General features: G+C 43.2%; 1 protein-coding gene across 1 annotated transcript; it reads left to right on the top strand.

Moving 5' to 3' along the window:
• The first annotated feature begins 7,457 nt into the window (after window positions 1–7,457).
• On the top strand, window positions 7,458–21,764 carry IL7R (interleukin 7 receptor). The gene is made up of 8 exons (XM_056513310.1): window positions 7,458–7,548; window positions 12,276–12,414; window positions 13,695–13,849; window positions 15,434–15,588; window positions 17,302–17,479; window positions 18,298–18,388; window positions 19,912–19,987; window positions 21,264–21,764. Exons 1-8 carry the CDS (start codon window positions 7,458–7,460, stop codon window positions 21,747–21,749), a joined length of 1,371 nt encoding a protein of 456 aa, XP_056369285.1. The 3' UTR covers window positions 21,750–21,764.
• Window positions 21,765–22,878: the final 1,114 nt, after the last annotated feature.

The raw sequence follows: 22,878 nt of genomic DNA, 5'->3' as shown, positions 1-22,878 counted from the left end.
CTCTGTTATGGAGATTTCCCTACCTCCACATTTGTGAGAGCCCAGAGTATTCCTCTGGCTTCCCTGAGAGGTTTAAGAGCCCAAAGGGTCTTAAAAGGTCCCCAAAGACCCTCGAATGAGACCCAGGTGTCTCAGGGGCTGGATTTAGCTCCTTGGAACAATTTGCCAACATTGAGAGAAGAAATGCAAGCCACAAAAATGAATAGAGTGTAAATTAGACTGTTAGAATGTAGAATAAGTAGATTTCTAGAATGTTTATATTAAGGGGCTTGTGGCCAACATGGAGAATTTGGGGTGTGGATATTTTTTCCTCCTTCTTCTCTGTGTTATCCATGCTGGGTGACACGCTGGCACTTTTAGATTGGATGGGGACAAAGCTGGACCATATTATAAGACTGAAGTGTATTGGAAAATAATTGTAAATACCTAGTACGTAATTTAGAGTATAAAAGATAAGTCCTGCCTCTGCCAGGCAGATTCTGCCCTGGACGTCTGGCGAGCAGAGCGCTGTTCACTGGACAAAGCATTCCTGAGATAAGGAACAATAAACAACCACGAAAACCTCTAAGAACAGCCTCCTGCAGTCTCTCATCAGTGGGATCGGAAAGAACTGGGTTCCAGACCACCTGCATGTCCCCCAGGGGTGATCTCAGGTTTAAGGAGACACCTCGGGTTGTGACACACATTCATATTTTAAAAAGAGGATAATTTTTCAGGCAGATGACATATATTTTCCCATGGTTTACAGACATCAATCTGATCATATCTCAAACATTATTTCTACATACTTGGTACAATATAGATGTAATTAACTTTGAACATCTAAACATCTCAGTGCATAAAACTTGGGCCAAACCAACAAACATACCTTTCTGTTACCTTTGGTAATATCTGTTTACAATCAGTTATGATTTCATTTTCTTGTTTGATTTTCTCAGTTCCTCTACTTTTAAGTTTTACACTAGGGAAGAGATTTTTAAACATATCTAAATGTAAAAGCATTTAAATTATTGCCCTTCTTTGTGACTTTTTGTTATCAAATATTTATGTAGTGTTCATTTGCTTAAGATAAACATTTTATAAAAAACATTCTTCAAAGTATTTTAGTGACTCTAGACTTACCAACAAGGCTACATTCAATTATGGTATATTTAACTAGTAAATTCAGTTATCCCTGTGGCTAAACAGTGAGCATGGCTGTAGCTACCTCTTCAGTGCTGCCTGCCGAGCCACTGGAAGACTGGGATGTGCTGAGATGGGCAAGGAGAAGCAAAGGGAACCTGTGTAGGTATTCAGGGTTGCCTTTGGCAGCATGATCCACCCAAGCTGCTAGCCAAGTCCACTTCACATTCACCTAAACAGCACAAACCTTGGTTTAGAAACCCATCATCCTCCTCAGCCCATCCCTGGAGGACTTGCCTTTACCTGAGGGCTCTCTGGGAGCAGAGATAAGGACCAGGACACAGCGGGGCTAGCGCCTGAGGGCTGCAGCACAAAACCCATGGAAATGGTGCAAGAGAACAAACACCAGCAGGGTCAGCCTCTCGTCAGGGCACCCAGCTCAGCAGCCATGGTCCTTCCCACCCTACCCGTCCCCAGCTCCCCAGGGGCCATGTGCACCCTGCCTCTACCACAACACCTGCACTCGACACCAGCTGTTCCTCCTGAAGTTTCAGCTCCACAACTGCGGGAGCCACTGCTGGCAGTACTGGCACACTGGACTGTGCCAGGCAGGGCCTGCACTGGCCCAGCTGGGAAGGGCAGCAGTAAGGAGGGGCTGCCACTGCACTGGGTGCACACTGTACCACCTACCTCCCTCTTACCTGGCAGCAGGGAAGCCCACATCCAGAACACAATAAACATAAATATTACAAACACTATTTCAGGTTCCTCTTGTTCTTTCACACATGCCACCAGCCTCAGCTTCCTCAAGATTATTTCTGTCCATCTGTTCTGTTTTACAGGGACGTGCAATCTTGTTGCTTCTGTTTGCTCTTTGCCTTTTTCCTCTTTGCTGAGGTCTATGCCTGTTTTTCATCTGAAGCTTACAAAAAGGTTCAGCTCTGAGTCATGTACTACTCATATACTGGAATTGTGCCTCCTACATTCCCTTGGCATTTATTTCTGGAATGAGGTCTGCACGCAGGAAGGCTATGGTGAGATATTAAATATCCAAAAGCAACCACAGCTGGTGTAGACAGATTCTTAAAGAAAGTATTCGGATGAAACCAAATCAGTTTTTAGTAATTCACATTTTGAAACTAAAGGCAATTCTAAAACCAAATTAATCTAAAAGAATGAAAATCTTAAACTTTAATTTAAAAGTTGCAGGGGTCAGAACAAAACATTTTATATAATTAAAATACATTCACAAAATGTATCATTGTCACCAAAATGACAGGGTTTTGGTCCAACGTTTTGTCTGAAAAATGTATATGAGCAAGTACAAGTGCTTTTCTACCAGATCTCAAAAGTGATTAATACATCTTGCAGATGTTCTTCTAGACCTGTAACAATTTTAAAAAATTACAATTTAATTGAAAACAATTTAAGCTTTCATGTCTTTATGCTTTAACTCTGGTTATTGTAGAGGACAATTAAAAATAATATTCTGAGCACTCTGAAGACTTACAAACTAGCAAGAAAATAAAAGAAGTGCAGACCTATTAACATGACTGTTCTTGTTTCTGCTGTTGCTATATGTGCTAGGTAAGGAGAGGAGAAAAAGGTTCACTTTTTTCAGCCTATCCTGTTGTTTTTCAGTCTAATCTTAGAATATTTGAATGCCTGACCAAAGTGCAAAGTTCCTCCTGCTTTGTACTCTAACCAGCAGTGTTTTTTCCAGCTTATCTGTTATTTTTCCCTCAGTATAACAGTCCTTCTTGTTATTATGGTGCCAATTTATGAGTCCTGGGGAAATTCAAAGCAATTTTAAGTGGCAAAACCTCAAAGACAATGACAGTTCAAAAAATTTTTCAAAATGTTCTTCTCTTTGTCACACAAGGCTCCATTTCTCAGGACCATATGGTGACAAACAGTGTATCTTCCACCCTGCATTGCTCTCACACTCTGCAGATCAAAATAATTTGGTGATAAGTGAAACACAGTGTCTTGCAGAGTAAATCCATTTAATCTCAGGGTTTTGTTCTTCACCCAAGGCTTCAATTATGCTCATGACTATGTTGCCTTAGCAAGTCTGGCTCCCACATGCTCCTGCTCTTGTCCCAGCAGAACATTTTTCAGAGCAGCCCAAGGCTAACCCCCAGACCTTCAGCTGAGGAACTGTTGAGAGATGCCTCTGCCAGGGAGAAGATAGATGCAACAAGGTTTACAAAGCAGGTAAGGGCAAGAAATGTCCGAAAGCAACAAAAACAAAGAAGATTCTAGACTCTTTTTTTATTTTTATTTTTTTAATGTTCTCTTCACATCTGAAGCTGGCTGGAAAATTTCTGTTTCCTGGCGTATCTGGTTAAAAAAGTAAAAATCAAAGCATGAAGTCAGTTTGAGCATTTATATAATACAAGTTCTGCTGAGATTCTGTGATATAATCAGATAATTTATTAGCAGCCCAGGGAATAGAGGAACCCCTGTCCATTAGAGAAGGCCAAAAAGCCCAACAGCTCCTGCCAGCTATGACCAACTTGAGAAAAGTTCCCCCCACACCCAGTCCCAAGCTGGATCATGGGTATCTAACCAGGACACACCACTGAGCTCCTCAAACACAAGGCTGTCTGTATCCTCCATCCTTAAGTGTACACATGTCCTGTCTCCAGTGCTGCATACTGGGATGTATCTGGAGGATCCACTCCACTCATCTCTCACAGAGGTTCTGAGAATTTCCTGGACTGAAGCCTTTGAAAAGTGTTGTTGGCAGAAAAAAGGGATTTATTAATCTTCATCTTTCTAAATGGATACTGATAGCAGATTTAAATTTATCATGCGTGCAGAAACCTTCTGCAATTTTTGGAGCCAAAGCAGAATCAAAAAATACTTTTGCATCCTAAGGAGGAAAAAAACCCCCAAACATGAGTGAATGAACAGTATAAGAAGCAAAAATGGATGCTAACTTACGGATGACACGGTTAGTTGAGAGCTGCAACAAAAGTGATAATCCAAGAAAGCACTGGAGGATGTGTAGGGGTCAGCAGAAAACTGACTGTATGGACAGCCCACACTTATGCACCACAGGGCACTGGAAAACTTATTTTTCATAATCATGGAGGTTGTAACCTCATTAATGTAACTTCATTAATGGCTAAAAATGTAAGAGGGCATGCAATGACTCAGAAGCTCCAAAACAGAGTGTTGGGACCCAAAGAGAACTGGCATACCAGTGAGGCATAGGTACATTTTGGCTGGACCTTCAAATGTTACCTGTCTAAACTGAAGGGGCTTTTTGTTGTGGGTTGGTTTTGTTGTTGGTGGTTTGTTGGGCTTTTTTGTGGACTCTTCAGTGAGGAGGCAGAAGCAGTGTAAATTTATTGCAAGTGAAATGTAATCCATCTTTCTTCCAGCCTCTCAGGGTACTAACCCTTCAGCTGTCCTAAGATTTACACTTACAGATTTAATTTCCTATGTCCCAGACATTACAGAAAGGCAACAAGGTGAGACAGACAGACTCAAATATCTCCTAGAAATGAAACAGCTTCTGAAGCAGACGTGCAGAAGTAAAACAAAATGTACTTTTGCTTCAGGGTATTCTCAATACTAGTTTTTTTCTTTTCATTGTGGTCCCTCATTTCCCCACCCAGACAAAATGCAGCCATGACAACATGGAAATCCCCTGAGCAGCACGGTACTGATAATAAGATTATTCATGTTCAACAAAAATATTATGTCTGAAAAGACTTTTTCTTTTAGTTTGCTCCTACTGAAACAGGAAAAAAGAAAAAAAAAAAGATCAAAGTGATAGCCCACTCAATTATAAACAAGACAAATTTAAAGTGAGAAGGTGTAATTTCTGGATAGTGACCAATTTGTACAGGAGACCCTTTCTTTAATGACATTTCTAGCTGAAAATGAGGTAGAAATTACCTTGAGGATTTTTAGAATAATATGATAAGAAAGATTAATAAGAAAAATGTTTAAATTCTCAACTAGTCTAAAGCAAGCAAGGGGAGGGCCTTAGTATTAGGTATTAGTAAATAGGTATTAGGTATTAGTAAATCACCAGGACTCAATCTTACTAATTCAAGTTTGGCTGCAATGTACTTTGGTCAAGCACAGAAAACTTGAGCATGAGAGGAGTACCAGCAACGGCTAAAGTCCCCTCAGCCGACTCAGAGAGAGGGAATCTCTTGAAGGGATACTGTGTGAATTTAACAGTGACACAAACAGGTCTGTAAAACAAGTCCAGCTCCTGAGTGAGGGTCAGTCAGCCCATGGTGGTGCCACCTCCAGTGGCTCCGTGGCCCCTGCACCACATCCAGTTCCTGCTTTGTGTGGGTGGCCAGGCAGGTCCCTCTCCTTGCTTGGTAGGAGGTATTGTAGAGGTCTGCCTCACTTGGGGCTCTCCCTTAATTCAGTGGAGGAAAATCAATGCATTTAGGGGTTTCAATTTCACCTTTTTAATGTCTGTGTTAGGCTGAAATGAATAGTGCTCTTCCCTGGCCAGACAGAAGAAAAGCAAAGAGAGTCCTGACACAGCAAGACACACGATAAATGCAGACATGCAGGTCAAAGAGCCCAACCCACCCTTCTGTACCTACCCAGGCTTAGCAAACCTGCAGGGAATGCTTTGTGGGGAGCCCCAGGGAGGCTCCATAAGGTGGGGCTGGATACAGATTTTGGAGATCTTCCAGTCAGCCTCGCTGAACTATGTGGGAAGGGGACCATTTCTTCCTACTAAAACTGGGCAGGGGAGTCCAGAAACAGTGCCTTGGCTACCCAGTGCCCCTTGCCTAGGGCAGCAAGAGACACTGCAGGACAGTCCCTGATGTCCTGGAAAGAAGGAAACTTTTCTAAGGAAACTTTTCTATCTACGAAACCTGAGCTTTCTTCACTTTGGTGACCATTTTCAATTATTTCCTTGCAAAAAAAAAAAAAAAAAAAAGCTTCCATATTGAGCCTCCTTATTACAGTGTCATTGCTTTTCTGTTTGCTTGGGCATTTTTACAAAGTTTGCCCTCAGTTTCTTTTACACCTTCAACCTGAAGGTTTTTTTTGGTGCAGCCAGGGCTGTGCCAGAGCTTGCTCTTCTGTTTCAGGCTGTCAGCTCATCTGTAGTTAGCCACATCAGTCAGCCCTGTGCACGGCCCTGCTTTACGCTCTAGTGCGCGTCGGCGTATCCAGCCACAGAAAGGGTGCAAAGGAAATATCTAACACCTCTTTGTCTTTTGCTTTCCACCTTTGCTTTATCCAAAGCACGAAAAAAATGTGAGATGTGCCACTTTGCTCTTAGGAGGCAGGTTTTGCAGGATTTGTCTTTTAAATCACAGGTTTTTCTGAGTCAGCACTGCCTATTGCAGGACTTAGAATCACAGAAGGTCTGGAGTTGAAGGGGACCTTTGAAGATTCCCTTGTTCCAAGCCCCTTGCCATATACAGGGATATCTTCCACTAGACCACGTTACTCAAAGCTGCACTTAAAATTTCCACAGACACTCGCTCTCTGGGCAACCTGTGCCAGAGCCTCACCACCCTCACAGGGAAGAATTTCTTCTGTATGCCCAATCTAAATCTACCCTCTTTTATTTTAAATACATTGCTCCTTGTCCTGTCACTACAGGCCCTGGTAAATAATTTCTTCCCATCTTTCTTATAAGCATCCTTTTCATACTGAAATGAGATAAAGCCTTCTCTTCTGTGGGATGAACAGCCCCAGCTCTCAGCCTGTCTGTGCCGGGCGTGTGTTCCAGCCCTCTCCTCATGCCACTGGCTTCCGCTGGACTTGATTCAACATGCTGTGTCCTCCTCATGTTGGGGCTGAACAGAGTGCTCCAGCCAGGGTCCCACAAGAGCAAAGAAACTGCAAAGAACCTGCTGGTAGTGCTGCTTTCGATCTTGGTAGTTAAAGAATAAACAAAAGCAATCATACCTAATGTTTCATATCTGGAAGATTTTTTTCCCCCTTGGACCTGTGCACCTCTGTTGGGAGCAAAGTGGATGCCAGGGCTAAGCCATGCTCTTTAGGGAAACCAGCCGCGGAATGCCGCCGGGAGTCAGGAACAAGCACTGTCCGCGAGCCGCGCCGCCATTCCCGCGGGCCTTTCCCAGGCTTGCCCAGAGGCGCTGGCAGGCCTGCTCCAGACCACGCTCGGCCCGGGAGCGGGAAGCTCTTCGCAGTAAAAGCTCAGCAGCTCTCTTTGGCTTCCTGCCCGCTGCCAGCAGCCGCGCGTAGGCATGTTTACATTTCCCGTGCCGAGGTGCGGCTGAGGCCGCTGAGGCTGAGGGCCGCTATAAAGCGGGCGCGGGCCTGGCACGCAGCCCCGCTCGCTGCACACATGCGGCGCGCCCAGCATGGCACAGCCCGGCACTGTGCTCAGCGTCTTCGCCGTGGTCCTGCACACCGCCCTGGGCGAAAGTGGTTGCACCTCAGCAGACGGTGATGGTGAGTCATTTCATCTTCGTCTTTCCACTCACGTATGATCTCGAAAAACCTCAGTTAAGGGCTCCAGAATGCGCCTGTGTGGTTAAATGCATTCGTGTTTTAACTTCCCTCTTTAGTGCCTGTGCCTGAGGTGGAGCTGAGAGATACCTGTTTAATTTAATCCCCAGATCTGCTGTCCTTATAACATTCAAAACCACATGAAATAAGGGAGACCACAGCTGTATGCACGGGGCATGCTGGCCCTGTTAATCCTTGTTGTAGCTAGTGTTCCTGTGGGGATTTACTCCTGGGAACAGGGATAACTTCACCCTTCTGCAGCCCATGGTCACTCTGAGCTGCCATTGGAGAGCAGTGAGGTTCTGGCTTCTTTCGCTCTTGCCAGTCTCCTCCAAATAAAATGTTTTCATGTAAGTCAAACTTGGCCCAAACTGTTCCACTTCAAAACCCAAGCTTTTACATTTTCTTTAAACAGTTTAATCAGCTGTATCTGGGATATAGCTCCAGTCTCCCTCGTAGCAGGGCTGATGCAGCAACCTAGCCAGGGGGTTGTCACAGCACATCACTAACAGCCTTCATCCCCTATTCAGCAAATAATTACAAATTAACAGCACTTTAAATTCAGCCTCATTGTAGGCTTTATGATCTTATTCAGAGAAGTGAAAATTATTTAGCAGTATCAAGATCAAAAACATAAATAAGCAGAGAATAAAAACATAATAAGCAGCAATAAAACCACTGTTTTAGGCTGCTATTCATTTTCTTAACAGGGAGATAAAAAATTTTATTTAGAGATTCAGTCCCAGATCTGCTAAACTCTTATTTGTCTGATACTAAACAAACAGCAATGACAAGACGGGGGATGTAGGGTATCACCGGTAGATTAGAGCTCCACTGTTTGGGAGCAACAGTTTTCAGTTTTTAGGAGAAGAAAGGTTGTATTCTTATGCTGTGTCTCAGTTAGGGAATCTAATTTTTCACTGGGTTTTATGTATTTTAACACATGTATCTAGACAGTTGTACATACATATGCATGTACGTAGACAGGATATGCATGATAAGTTTTTTCATTAAACCAAAACAGGGACTGGCTCAGAACTGACTCTGACCACCCTGGGGTTTTTATTTGTCATTTATTCATATAACTGGCGGCTGTTTGAAGCCAGCTTTGGAAAGCAGCTATGGTATTGAATGTTCAATGTTAGTGATTTACTGCTGGTGTCACTGAAATCTGCAGGGCTTCCCAAAATCAGATATGATCAGATCTTTGTTTTGTCACTAACATGAGTAAATAATGATTTCCTTATACTTGAAAACAGATTCAGAAAATCTCCATTGAGCAATTAGCAGCTTTTATGACTTCCTTATGAATCTCCTGTGTTTGGCCAACAAACTAAATAACCTGGGGTAAAATCACCCATGACAGATATTTGACTTTCATTCTTTGCCTCTCTGACCTGTCCTGCCTCCTGACGAAGTGCCAGTAGCCAACTCAGGCATGAAGTTGCCCTTATGGGCACTCTTGTGGGCGGAGGAGGGAAGAGCTAATTGCAGCAACTTTCCTCCATCTCCTCCTCTCTTCTGAGCATCAGGCTGCCTCGCAGCTGATGTCCCCCAGCCAGGAAGAATTGGTGGAGTTCCCCAAAAGGCCTTGGAGAGCTACAGGCAGGGCTAAGGAGGGGCAGGCAGGGAGGGTGCAGGTGGCACAGGAGGGTTATGGTCAAGGCACCCTCAGTGGTCCTTCTACCCACACTTGTAAGGTTTGTCCAACCCACATCTAAACTGTAACAGTCTATGGTTGTGACTATAACAGGTTCTGCCTGGATCACATCAGTGCTAGAGTTCTCAAATTACCCTGTCCATGGACAGACAGTGCTTAGCTGTGCCCTTGGTGTCACGCATTGCTGTCAGTCTTGGCAGCTCTAGAGCATAAAGCTGAGGTAACACCTTAGACTCTGCTAGCACCCTTCTCTTCCTAAAGGCTCCTGAGATTCCTGTTGTGGTTTGAACCACCCTGATGGATGCTGTCCAAACCCAAGAAAGAACCATTTCTGAGAAGGACCTGCCATGACTTTAGCTTTGAGAGCAGTTTTTATCTCAGTTCAGAATCACTCCTTCCCAAGACCTGCCTTGATTTCAGTAGAGTCAGGTTCATGGCTCTGGCTGGTCTGGCCTTCAAACATTACATAGTCTTGTAAATTTTAATTGAGTGAAGTGTCCTTAGCAGTATGAGTCATGTCAGACTCACCAAAACCACTCACTTAGCAAACACATTTGTGCGTGGTGGTTCTGAGGTTTAGGGCAGAAGTGAGGCTGAAACTTATGTTCATACTTACGTCAGACAAAAAAATTAGTCAGCCCATGGAAAACCACAGCAAAAATAGCATTTCAAATTGCTTTCTTAACACTGTTCCTGAGGTTTATTTATCATATATTCTATGGTTATTATGTTATTTCCATGAATAAGGAACAGTATAATCATAATGGGAATGTTCAGAGTCTAAGTATTAAATTCAGCTTTCCTTCCAGAGTGGCACCAGCATTGCACTGTGTTGGTTAAACCTTGAATGGCTGTTTGAACAGCAAGATTAAACCTTTTCTTCTTTTCATTTTGCAACCAATTTGATAGAGAATTAATTCAAATTTCTGTAACTTTTAATCAAATCAGTAGTAAATAGTTGAAATTTTTGTAAGCCATTTAATAATAGGATGATTGTCAGGTTCTTGAGTTGATGCAAAATCTGGTATATATAATTTGCATATACAGAGATCACCAAGTGGTCATATAGAAGGGCAGATTCTTCATCCTAACCTTTAAGTTTTGATATTGCCTTGAGCATAAAGTAAGTCTCCTGGCATTGCAAGTAAAATCTTAGAATGTGCATGTCAGCTTTGGATGTATGTATCTGTATAAAATACGGTGGGTTGTTTTCCATTTTAAACAGATTCATTTCAGCTTACCTGGTATCCCCCAGATTCTGAATACGCATATTTTTATGTACACACTTTTACCCACAAATATGCAACTGCGTATGGTAGATATTTTTGTACAAGCATGTCTGCCCTTGTGGCTCAGGGCTGCCCTGGACAAGACTGTCACCTCTGAAACTGCTGCAGGACTTGCTTCAGAGTTGGGCTGATCTCTCTGTCTCTGTCATGATTGTGATGGTTAAATACAGAAGCTTTGTACAGGATCTGCTTTTTTCTGCGTTTCTGTGCATGTCTGTGTCTGTGTCGTCGTTTGTGTCTCTGTCTCTGTCTCCCTCTGTGTCTGTCCTGCACAGATTCTCTCCTCAAAGCAGCGACACTGGTAGAGGACACTGTATTGTGGTCCTTCAGGGAGATCTGGGCTCCCTGAGCTGTGCTGAGAAGACCAGTAATAATTTCTTAGCACCAGGTGCTCATGGTGACAATTGGCCACTAAATATTAGCTCATGGGGGGAGAGATCTCCCTGTGGGTTCTGGGTTAGTGCAGTATCAGATGTTCCCATCCCATCATGGGTGCTAGTAGCAGCAGTCCCCTTCCTAGCCTCTGCCTGAACTGCTTTTGTGCGTTTCTCTGCATTTCTGACTGACTTCTGGACTTCTTCTCTTACTCAAATCTGACTGCAGATGCAAGAGTTGACCATCATTTTCTCTGGGAGGGATTTTCCTTTGGAAATTTTTCAACAGGCCCACTCCATTTATGAGTCACTGATACCCCACAGCAGATAGCAATAGGACAAGGAGGAGCAGTTTTAAACTGTCAGAAGAGAGATTTAGATTAGATGTTAGGAAGAAACTCTGTCCTTAGAGGGCAGTGAAGCTCTGGAACAAGCTGCCCCAAGAAGTTGTGGATGCCCCATCCCTGGAAGGGTTCAAGGCCAGTTTGGATGGACCCCTGAGCAAACTGATCTAGTGGGTGTCATTCCTGCCCATGGTGGATGAAACAAAACAATCTTTAAGATCCCTTCCCACCCAAACCTTTCTTTGATTCTGTGATTCTTTTTCTCAGTGGATCAGGGCCCCACATGGCAAGGACCTGTCTGAGGAATGGAGAGCAGAGGACTGAGTGGGGGATCGAGCATAATCCCTTGACTGAGAAAAGAGGTTTATGTATCATGACAGCTACCCTTAAGCATTGATGAAAGGAATCTGAGGCATTCCTGTCCCTAGGATCTATTCAATAGGTCATGACAACAACCCTTTCTGCACCCACTTGGCTTAGTGGCTGAGATTTTATGAAATGAGGCTGAACTGGCCTCATTTTCTGCCAGAGAGGCCTTCTCTCAGAAGCGTCATTTTTTGCATCACTGGCCTCATACCTGCCAAGTGTAGGACTTTATAATTATGCTTATAGTCAAATCATGATTGTGTTATTAGTCATTGAAGCAAATTTGAAGGAAGCCATGCATTCTGGCACAAAGTCTAAGATTTCCCTCCTGAGCCCAAATTTGTGACATTTCAGAAAGCTTTCTAGTACAATCAAATTGTGGCTTAGCTGCCTCATGGCACCAAAATATTCTTGCAAGTGGGTGGAATTCTCTGGCATGCAGAGAGAAAAAACTTGAAAGATGTGAACAGCTTTTAACTTCATTTTGGACAAGGCTTCTCTGCGTCTTACAAAGCAGGTGGGTTGATCCTTTTTCTTCCAGGCAACCACATGAAGAAACAATCTCCTATACAATGGATCTGCAAATTAAATACACTCACGGGTTTATTTCAGTAACATCTTGTGAATGCTTCCTTAGGGACTCTTGGGGATGATGAACCAGACAATTTTGACATTGACTGCTTCAGCCAGCTGGAAATTAAGGACTCCTTTAGCAGCCTGACCTGCAATTTCACCGAGCTGCCTCCTTACAACACTAACTACACCCTGTCGCTGTGGTAAGTGCTGTCTGTCCCTCGGTAAATGCCTGGGAAATGAAATGCCGAGCACTAGTGAGTCACGTTGCCACATGCAGGGAAACACGGGCAGCAAAGCTAGACAAAATCCTGCTTCAGAGCATTTTGCCAAGTTTGAGTACTGTATTCAGCAAAGAAGAAGAGTTTACTGAAGCAGAACATGACTCCCTAATGAGAAAAAGAACGAGCTGGAAGGGTCTCTGAAGGGGATTATGATGTCTCCAGTAGTTCTGACCTTGCCTCTGTTGCTCTGTAATATGGATGTAGCCCAGCATGAACTGAGAGCTTTTTTCTTTAATTTAAATGGTATTTTAAAAAATGTTTTTGAAGACACAAATCCTTGCCACAGAAAATTCTTTAGCAAAAGGTTAATTTTCCACATCCTAGAAAATGCCTTCATCTAGGTTAAGAAAAAAACTCAGTATAGTCTTTGCAAGAATACAAGAAATACACTAGAACAAGCGCACCAGCCTCCAACACTTATCAAACACATCAGTCATCTCCACTTCCTATGGAGGCCTTGAAACTCTTTCCACCCTTTTTTTTCACTGTTGTGCCAAGCTGAAGATCAAATTTTGTTTCTTGAGGATAAAGATCCTTTTCCCTTTTTCTGTTTTTCCTAAAACTGGAAGTCGTGTGGCAACCAAAATAAGAAGTGGGTATTTTTTGTAAATCTTTATATACTAGTCACTAATTATTTCCATTTTGTACTCATAGTTTATTAGAATTTTTCTATTTTCATGGGACTTGTTATGGGTTTTGACTGAAGTTTTACAGCCGTTCTCAAACATGGGAGCCAAAGAAATGGAAAAAAAGTTTTAAAACTGCCATGTGATTCCTTCATGGCCAGGCTGACTGTTGACCCCCTATTTGCTGCTGCCTAAGTCAATAAGAAATTAATCTTTATCTTCAAAGAGCATCAATACACATTGCCCTATATTTAAAAATAGCAGTGGGAAGGTAATTTTTAAAAATGGAAATGTCGCAGCACACACCACCAATTAAATAAATGCACTTTTTTCTCGAGAGCTCCATGACACTTAATGTGATTCACATCACTTCACTGTTGTGCTCAAGGACCACAAGAAAAAACACTATCAGTCTCTCAAACTCCTGGTTTTTGTTGCATCATTTCTTATTTCACATGGAGTCTCACTTCAGTGAGATGAGTGAAATGAGCAAGCAGGATCCATCCCTTAAGTAAGTAGTCAAGTCACATTAACACTGAAAAGAAGTGATTGTCATGTCACTTTGGCCTACAGTACCAAGGAAGACAACGATTACGCCTGCTCCAGCATGAAGAAACAGGAGGATGTATTCTTCATACAGTTCATTGATATACTCTCAAACAGAGATGTTTGCATGCACTCTGAGATGAAGAGAAGGGTCTGCAGGAGTCTGGTTATAACTGACATTGGTGAGACACTTAACATTTTGGATGGTTTTAAAGTTGTAGGGGTTACTGGGGAAAAAATAGCCAAGCACAAAGCCTAATGGTCTAGATTACATAAAGCACCATAAAATAGCATCTTAGTAGGGCATGTGGTCTGGATTGGGGTGTTAGCAGAGTGTGGTGTTTCCCCTCCTTCAAAGCCAGGCATGATTAACTTACATTCAAAATACGTGGCTGAATTCAGGCTGATTGTGACACTGCCCAGACCTGGACACAGATTGAATCCCATCCCTGGCTGAAGCAGGTGTTCCTGAGCGTGGATGAACTGCCAAGCAGGGACATTTTGTTCATCTCTGACTAGGAATTTTGCAGTTTATGCCCACAGATGGCATGAACCCAGTAGCAAAGGGAACACAAGGCTGCAAGATCTCATTTCACATCGGGGTGTATCCTGTAGTCTGAACAAGGTGTGTGCTGCACTGGTAACTGTGAACGGGCTAACACACACCAGGGACCTGCCTAAGCCAAGAAATAAGAAACTCAAGGGGAGGAGGGGAATACACAGAATTTACTGTTCTTGGTAACCAGTGTTATTCAAGGGCGGCAGAGAAGCCTTTGTAGGACAGATTCTTCTCTGTTCTTCTCTGGTGCCACATTGCTATGTCTCCAATTGGCACTAGGCACTGCAACATCCCTCTCTTGTGAAACATTTCTGCCACAGTCCAATAGTTTTGTAATAGTCTTACATTACCTCTTAGTTTATGGGTCATCCTGGACTATCTCTGGCAGGGCCTACTCTAAAGACTGTGGAAGATACAAGTATCTGGGGGTTTTAGAAGGAGTGAGAACAATTTATGGCTATATGTGTTTTCTTGAGAGGAGAGAGGTGTGGGCTCTGTGTTGCTGTGAGGCTGATGTTACTTACCAAGGTGAATTCAGGAAGCCTCAGTGCCACAGTCACAAGTCCCTGCAGGTCTTAAGCACATCCAGCTCAGCTTGGCTTGGGGAGAGCCCTGGGAGCTGCATTTTGGACTTGATGTACTTGCACAGATTGTCTTTGGCACAGTTTACTGCAGACCAGGTTGGATGTTGGTTCACAGCAAGGGTCTGGAGCCACAGCTCCTCTGGTCTATCTGCAGCTGTCAGACTTTGTAGCTCCCTCTGTCCCACTGCCCTGACAGACAGCCACAGTGGCACCTGAGCACAAGTTGTTCCCCACTGCCTCCTCCCAGGTGGGTTTTTCCAGGGGGCCTCCATCTCAGAGCACTAGGGACTAGTGCTAGAGGGGCTGAGTTTCAGGCTTCAAGCTGCCACAGGGGTGGGCATGCTCAGGAGTTACTTTCCAAGACTAAATGTTATATTCCTCCCAAGTACCTCCCCTGCTGGTCAAACTGCTCCTCTAGCAGGTCAAAACCAAGGATCCTTCACAGGATCAGGAGGAGCTGCGGCTCAGCATGGGGATTGCCTAACTCAGGACAACTCTTCCTTAATATAGGTCACCCTGCAGGGCTGTAACTTGAAGTGCACTTTTTTTACATTTCAAAGCCTGTTTATTTTCTAGTAACATTATTCTGGTCCTGTTATATTCTGGTTTCTTGTCATTTGCAGTTAAGCCCGAAGTTCCATTCGCTATAAATATCACATATGAAAGGGAGGCAAATGAATATCTTATTCGTTACTGTACACCACACTCCAGGAAGAAATACTTAAAGGACAAATTAGTACACCAAGTAGCCTACCGGCAGAAAGAAGGTACCTGGAAGGTAAGTGGGAGTGTATTGGTGTGCTTACACTGATTTCCAAATATTATCAAAATTAACTGTGCCATGTAAAAATTATCAGATCTGCATTTCTGCAGATCTCCATTTGAAAACTTGGAAAGGTGTGATACTTGGTGTTTGGAAATTTCATCAGTCAAAAGAGGTTTCATTTACATGGGCTTTGCAGTGGGAATAGAAGATGTGTGTTCAACCATTCTAAGTTTGCTCTTTGCTGTGGTGATTTTGCTGTTATTTTCTGTGCTCATCAGTCAGTAAAATGTGTGACCTCTTTACTTATTTTTCAAGTTTCTTCACGTCTCCTTTTCCATTGAATCTTTCCAGACTTCCAGTTGCAGCTCTCCCACCCATAGGCTGTCTGAGGCTGCGCTGCCTGTGAGTGGTGTGGCTGGGGCTGCCCAGCTGCAGGGATCTCTGTGTCCCCTCTCACCAGGGCAGCGATGCAAAAGCTACAAAATGCTAAAGTCACAGTGTTTGAAAGCCTGGGCTACATCTGTGTTTTACAGACGGAGCACAGTGTTGTCCACAAAAATCAGATTTTTTACCTGGAGTGCAGCATGCCAGTAATTACACACTGGAGAGAGATGTGGATTGTTCAACTTACACAAGCCTGGATGCTCAGTGGTATTCCACAAATGAAGCACACTGACTGCCAAAACATTTTACTATTTATATATTTTAGCAAACAAACTAATACCTTGGCCACAAGTTATATTTTTTTCTTTTTAAATAGTATTCCATCTTCTGTTGATTAATAATTCTCTCATGTCTCATGCCAATTAGCCTGGAAGCTCAGTCTTTCTCTTCTCTTGAGTTGGTGGCTCTCCTGTCCTGGTGGGCCATGAGCCACCAGCCGTGATCTGCTCCTGCCAGAATTACCTTCTACCCAGTTCAGAGCTGATTCAGCACAGTCACTAGGTTGTCTTAATTAGTTTCTTCCTTATATTGGAGGTTCTGCCAAATATCCTCTATTATGGCCTGTAAATTCTCTACTCTGTAACCATTACCATCACTACATCCTTCTTCCCAAGCTTCATTAACCTCTCCCCAGTTCTCACATCATCGAAGAATGTCAAGACCCAAACCTTAACAAGGCAATTTTATCCAGAAATAATTTGCTTTTCTAACACCTGGACATCGCTGAGAGCTTGCTTATTAACTGCTCTCTGTTTCATAGATTATATCTCCCTCCCTGTTGATTAGACTTGAAAATATACAAAGATCAAACATCAAAGAAGGGAAAAAGAAAATGGATTCAGGAGGCAGCAAAATACATTGAAATGGAGAGCACCAGAGCTGCACTGCAGGATTTCAGCTGGGCTTCCCTGTAACTGCCCTCTTACACGTTGTCTTTATATGCTGAAAAAATGTATTTTTTCTCCATCTCTCCTCTGAGCCTTTTCAGGGAAGCATGTACTTCCTACTGCAGTGTCAGCTGCCACAAAGCACAGTTAATACTCTCAGCTGTTTTCCAAAAAGCTTTTACCCGACATTAGTCTCTCTTCTCAATACTATCTGGACTATGCTGCTGTTTAACTAGGCTGATGCCCTGATAAGCACCTGTGTAATAATTAGAGAGATGGAGTAAACAGCATGTTTTTCAGGGATGCACCAATCTCACATATTTTGCTTAACTCGAGGATAATTCTCCACTGTCTGCCAGAAAAATAATTGTATTTTTTGTGTGTGTGTGTTTAGACAATAGAGTCACCATATCTTCAGATAAAATTGCTGGGGCAAAACCTTGAAAATGAAGCATCATATGAGGTGAAAGTACGTTCTCAGCCCAATGGAGATTATTTTAAGGGCACATGGAGTGAATGGAGCACTTCCAAGAGCTTCAGGACAGCAAGAGAGCAGCACTCCACAGAAAACTGTAAGGGCAGAAAACACTTTGGTCCTCCTGGAGGAAAGCAAAGCTGGGGGTCTGGGCTCCCTGGCCAGCCTTAGAAGCAGCAGGGATGAGAGAATGGGGAGGGAAGAGCCCACAGCCACATCAGGGTCAGCCCTCTCAGGCACAGCACTCCAAGGAGGTGACTCACAGAGCAGCTGGGTTGCTCTGGTCTGGGGCTGGCTCTCCGTGAAGATTTAAATCTCACTCCAGGGCAATAAGGTCAGAGGAAATGCTGCCATGAGAGCATGAGGGTGTGGGTGCAGAGGGAGATGAAGACTGACTCGCTGCTTGCTGCTGACTGGCTTGCCAGGATAAGGAAGTGCTTGCACCAGGCATTTTGGGTAAGGCACAAAGAGCAGTGAAACATGACCCGTTTCAGGAGCCTGGGTGTGAACTTGGCACCTGAGTCGAAGGTGCAGCACAGGATAAAATCTCATCACTGTGGTCCTTGGGTCCCTTCAGTCCCCCTCGCCATTATGAGTGTTAGAAGTATATCTGTGCTGCTGTGAGGACACAGTGAGTGCTGGTTTCAATGCGCAGGAGTGACAGCACACTTCAAGCTGTATTAATCCAGTCTGTGAACCCAGCTCGAAGCTCAGCCAGGTGCTGATGTTCTGACAGCCTATAATTTACCTCCTTCACAGAGGCAGGAGAAATGAGCCATTGCACCAGCCTAGTGATAGGCAAGTGCAATGCTTGGTGTTAATTCTTCATTTATCATCTGAAAGGACATCACTATTGTGATGGCTTAACAGTGAGACATTTACATGCGTTGGCTGATGTTCTCTGTTTTCCTTTAGATAGCAGTGTGGTCATGGTTATACTCTCCATCCTGGGATTCATGCTGTCTGTTGCTATGATTGCACTGGTCGTAGTATTTTGGGAAAACAGGTAATCTCTTTGTATCAGAAAAGATGTTGGAACCCAATCCTGTTCTGACAGTCTTCTTGCTTTCCCTGTTATACTTGTGAACTATTCTCTCTCTCTCTCTGGAACTCTGTATCAAGCTGATGGCAAGCAATACAAGAAACAGTGTTGGCAGGCAGAAGATGACCTTCCACTTGGACCAGATTTCAGTCTAGAACTCAAAACACTGGGACCTTTGGTGCCAAAGTCACCACAAAACACTTACAGATTTAGTGTCTCACTGGAGGAAAATTTGACTCACAAACTTCAAGCAAAATCCAGAAAAGAAAGGAACCTGCAGGTTTTAGTAAACTCCTAAGTGTGGAAACAGCATGCCAGGGTGATGACCTCTCCCTTTGACAGGCTGAGTTAGTGGGAGCAGTGCTTTCAGAAGCAGCAGGGGGGCAACGGGCTTGATGATGTCAGACACCAGCCTGGCCAAATCCTCTTCCAGACAGCCATGAGGCAAGATCAGGCAGAAGTGGGACTAAGGATATGTTCCTCACCCAAGCAGTCCTTGGTCTGCATTAGGGTTTTTTCATATATCTGCTACACAGCAGTAAATGGATAACTGTAAATATGTAAATATGTAAATATGTTTTTAATGACATGGCTCACTAGAGCTGACAAGTTTAAGAAAATTAACAGTATGTAGATAATGTTACGAAACTAGAATCTGGAGGGAAAAAAAATCCAAGTTAAATTGCAGAAGATTAAGAACTCTCTGCAAGATGGAAAGCCCAGGACTTTTCAGTGACATTCAGAGCAGTCTGTCCATGACACCCAGATCAAGAGAGACAACTCTGTGTGAGCTGCATTTTGTGACAGCACTTGGGCTGTGCTGATTCCAGGGTAACACATGGGGATTACCTGGCAGTATTAAACATGGGGATTACCTGGCCAGTGCTAGTTGGCCTCAGCCATACCATGCTACAAACAATTCTAATAATTAAACATTTTAGAACACTAGAGTTACCTGCCCTGATGCTACTTTGTTCGCTAGTACAAGAGGTAGCTTGAGATTTCTCGTTCTTGGGTTTTACTGTTACTGGGCTCTTGCAGTTCTCTAACTGCTGCAAATTTTGCTTATATAAAACTGCAGCAAAAACAGGTGAGACTTTTTGATCCCAGATATTTAAATTTTAAAAAGAAGAGGGTTTTATACATGTGCATATATACAGTAACACAGATACACAAGTAAAATTAAATATATATTAATATGCATGTATAATTATAACGTTACAATGATTTAATATCAGTTGGACAACATTTTCTACATGCATCATAGCTAAGAGTATCAAGCAGCACAACAAGAGAAATTTGCTAGTCAAGGCAGTTAAAATGAGACCTGTTGAACAAGGCTACAGGACAGATGTCTGTAGCTCAAATTGGATAATGCCAGCCAGCACATAGGTTTTGTGAGAACTAGTACAAATTATGAAGTATGAACCTCTGATACCTCAACACAGCCCTCTTATGCTGATTTTTGTCTACTTTTGCTGTTTCAGGATCAAGCCTGCTGTATGGCCAAACCTTCCTGACCATAAAAAAACACTGGAGCAGCTATGCAAGAAGCCAAAAAACGTATGTTCTTCCACTGTTCTTTCCACCTGAGTATAGACTCTTAGGGACAAAACTAATGCTCATGAGAGACAATATGTACATTTTCTGCATGAAATAGGACATCCTTCAGAAATTACCTCTACATTTCACTGAAGAGAGCCGACATTTGCTCATTCAGATGTCAGTGAAGGTCATGGAAGTAACACACAATTGACCTAGTGCCTGAGGTTTGACTTGTGCAAAGTAACTACAGAGGTTTTGGGAAATTATCTGTGAAGAAAGGGTGAAGGAATTGTTTATAGAAGAAAAGGAAGCTTGGAGCAGGAAATGCTACTTACAATCTTCCAGTACCTAAGGTGTATGTAGAGAGATGGGGAAAGTGCTCTCACCACAAGGCTGGTGGTGACACGACCAGAGACAGCAAGCATGTATTGCTTTAGGGCAAACTTCTTCCAGGTATAAGGAAAGAATCTTTCATGTGAAAATAATTTAAAACTGTGTAGCCTGCCCAAAGACAAGGTGGGTTCTCCTTTGGAAATATGTTTAAGTCTTGGCTTGATAGGACTCTGAATAGCCTAGTCCAGGTCCTGTTTCTGGCAGAAGGTTGGACTCCACAGCTTCTTACCAGCCAAGATGCTTTGGTGATTCTACAAAACTGTGATCATGGGGCTGGATGGGGACCTTTTGCAAACATCCCTGGTGATGTCCATGTACCCTGACATGCTCAGCAGCATTGTTCATACATCATGCAGTATATGAACTGCTTTGCCTGTTAAAAGTCAGATGGACAAGTAAGTCATTAATGCTGTTTACACCAGGTACAATATTAGCATGTTCTTAATTTCCTAGGAGGCCTAACACAGCTCTCCCAGCCCCTGTGCTCCCCAGTTCAGAGATTCCTAACGTGTTTCAGGAAGTTGTGGCAAATTTTTACTTCCCTCACTGCTAAATTAGGAAGGTAAAACTGAAAGAAACCACCTGGGTGGGCACACTCTTCCTGTGAAATGGCAGGCATCAGATTAATGTCTCAGAAACCTCTCTGAAACAGTGCATAGAGCAGAAAACACTCTCCAGGGGTACTACCCAGAGGGGGACACAGGATAAGTGAAGTAAATAGGGAAAAGGGTTTTCAGCCATGTGGTTTATTCTGTGCTAACCTATTGTTCAACCTGCTCAGGGTTACACCTAGAGTTAAAGTAATAATAAATACCCTTCTAAAACCAAATAAGTTATCAAAGTATATTTTCTTTTCTACCACCCACTGTTGACTAACTGTGCTGTTCCCTTTGCCACACAGAATTTTGATACAAGCTTTAACCCAGAGAGTTTTGGTTATGTTCATATCCATAAAGTGGATGGGCTTTGGGCAAAAGCTGAACTGGAAAATTTTCTGCAGTCATCAACTGCTCCAGAGACAAGCCTTCCAGAAAAATTCAGGAGTGGATCAGACCTGAAGATGATCCCTGCAATGGCAGACAAAACCAACCTAAACCTGCCAGTGTCTTATGAAGCCCTGCACAGGCTCCTGGGCACCAGCCAGCGTGCAGCCACCGAGGGCAGCTGCAGCTGCAGCACCTATGAGATTTGCCACAGCAACAGGGTGCCCCAGCACAACGATGGTTTCAGCCTTTCCTCCACTTGTCCACTGGATCCTTCTGGCCAGCCCCATCCAGACCCCCTAAATGATGACACTGTATCCCAGATGCTGCCTAACAGTGACATGAGATCACCAAACAATGAGGAAGCCTATGTCACAATGTCCAGCTTCTACAAAATTCAGTAAATCTCACAAGAATTACAGCCTGCATTTTTTTCTCTAGCACAAGCAGGATACTGAAGCTTTCTGGCTTTGTTTTCCTATATCTTGTGAGTTTCCACCTCCCTCATGCACTCTGCTCACAGTGCAATGCTATAGCTGCAGGGAAGTGTGATCTCCTGCATTCCAGTGAGGAGTAGCCTATCTCAGCATTCAGTATGCTGCTAGCAGTCTTCACTGCAGCATAAATTAAATTTAATTCAACCTGGTTTTGATCTTCAAATCTGATTAATCCAGAGCAGTGACAGTGCAGTCCCAGCTGAGGTTCACACCACGTTTCATAGAAATTAATGAACTCTTTTGTTACTATCTTGGTTACAGAGCTAAGCTCTTATTAATGCCTTAGCAAGAAATATGGCAACAAATTCCTTTTAAATAGAAGCCCATCTCTTTTAAATACTGGTGGGTCAAGAGTAACTCTCCCCCTAGTCAGTCAAAGACAAAAAGACAGTAAATTGTAGTTGCTATCAAGTATTGGGTGCCTAGGATTCAGGAGCTTAAACACCACAATGAGAGTTAGCTGCCCAGTAAAAATGTTACATGGGCCCACCTGAGGGAGGTGTTTCCTGGGATGGATTTAGTTTTTGGTTTGGGGTTTTTTTTATGGGGTTGGTTTTTTTTTTTTTGAGAATGCAAATTAAGATAAAGCAAGCCCTAAGTGCCACTACTTTTTGCTATTGGCAAAGATCTGCCCTTAAGCCAATTACAGAATCCAAAGGTACTTCTGCTAATACTTTTGAGGTCTTCAACATTTCATGTACCAACTATGTGAAGCAAAGTCCTTCCTCTTCCTAGAAGCTGAATTAGGTTTGTAAATTGCATGGTGCTGCCCTTTTCTGCAGCTCTTATGAAATTATTAGTGTAGCATAAGTGCTTTCCATTTCAGAGGCTGAGCTGACCATGTTTGTGTACTAGCATTACTCCCAATGGCAGTGACTGCACACAAATACTATGAATTTGGACAGGCAGTGTTCTCATGCAACATCCAACAGAGGAAGATGGATAGAATGTCGTGGATCCTTGCCAGTGATCACAAGACCTAATTTGGTTTTTTTAAATCACTTATAATTTGCCAGGAGTTGTTTTTTTTTTTTGT

The sequence above is a fragment of the Oenanthe melanoleuca genome, chromosome Z, assembly GCF_029582105.1.
Source record: "Oenanthe melanoleuca isolate GR-GAL-2019-014 chromosome Z, OMel1.0, whole genome shotgun sequence".
In the NCBI taxonomy this organism is placed as follows: domain Eukaryota; kingdom Metazoa; phylum Chordata; class Aves; order Passeriformes; family Muscicapidae; genus Oenanthe; species Oenanthe melanoleuca.
The sequence above is the reverse complement of the archived record's forward strand: the minus strand, read 5'-3'. Positions and strand labels throughout refer to the sequence as shown.

Coding starts and splice junctions, on each gene's coding strand:
- IL7R (XM_056513310.1), top strand. CDS start 7,458: ATGGCACAGCCCGGCACTGTGCTCAGCGTCTTCGCCGTGGTCCTGCAC. Junction 13,850..15,433: donor TCTGGTTATAACTGACATTG/GTGAGACACTTA, acceptor TGTCATTTGCAG/TTAAGCCCGAAGTTCCATTC. Junction 15,589..17,301: donor AGAAAGAAGGTACCTGGAAG/GTAAGTGGGAGT, acceptor GTGTGTGTTTAG/ACAATAGAGTCACCATATCT.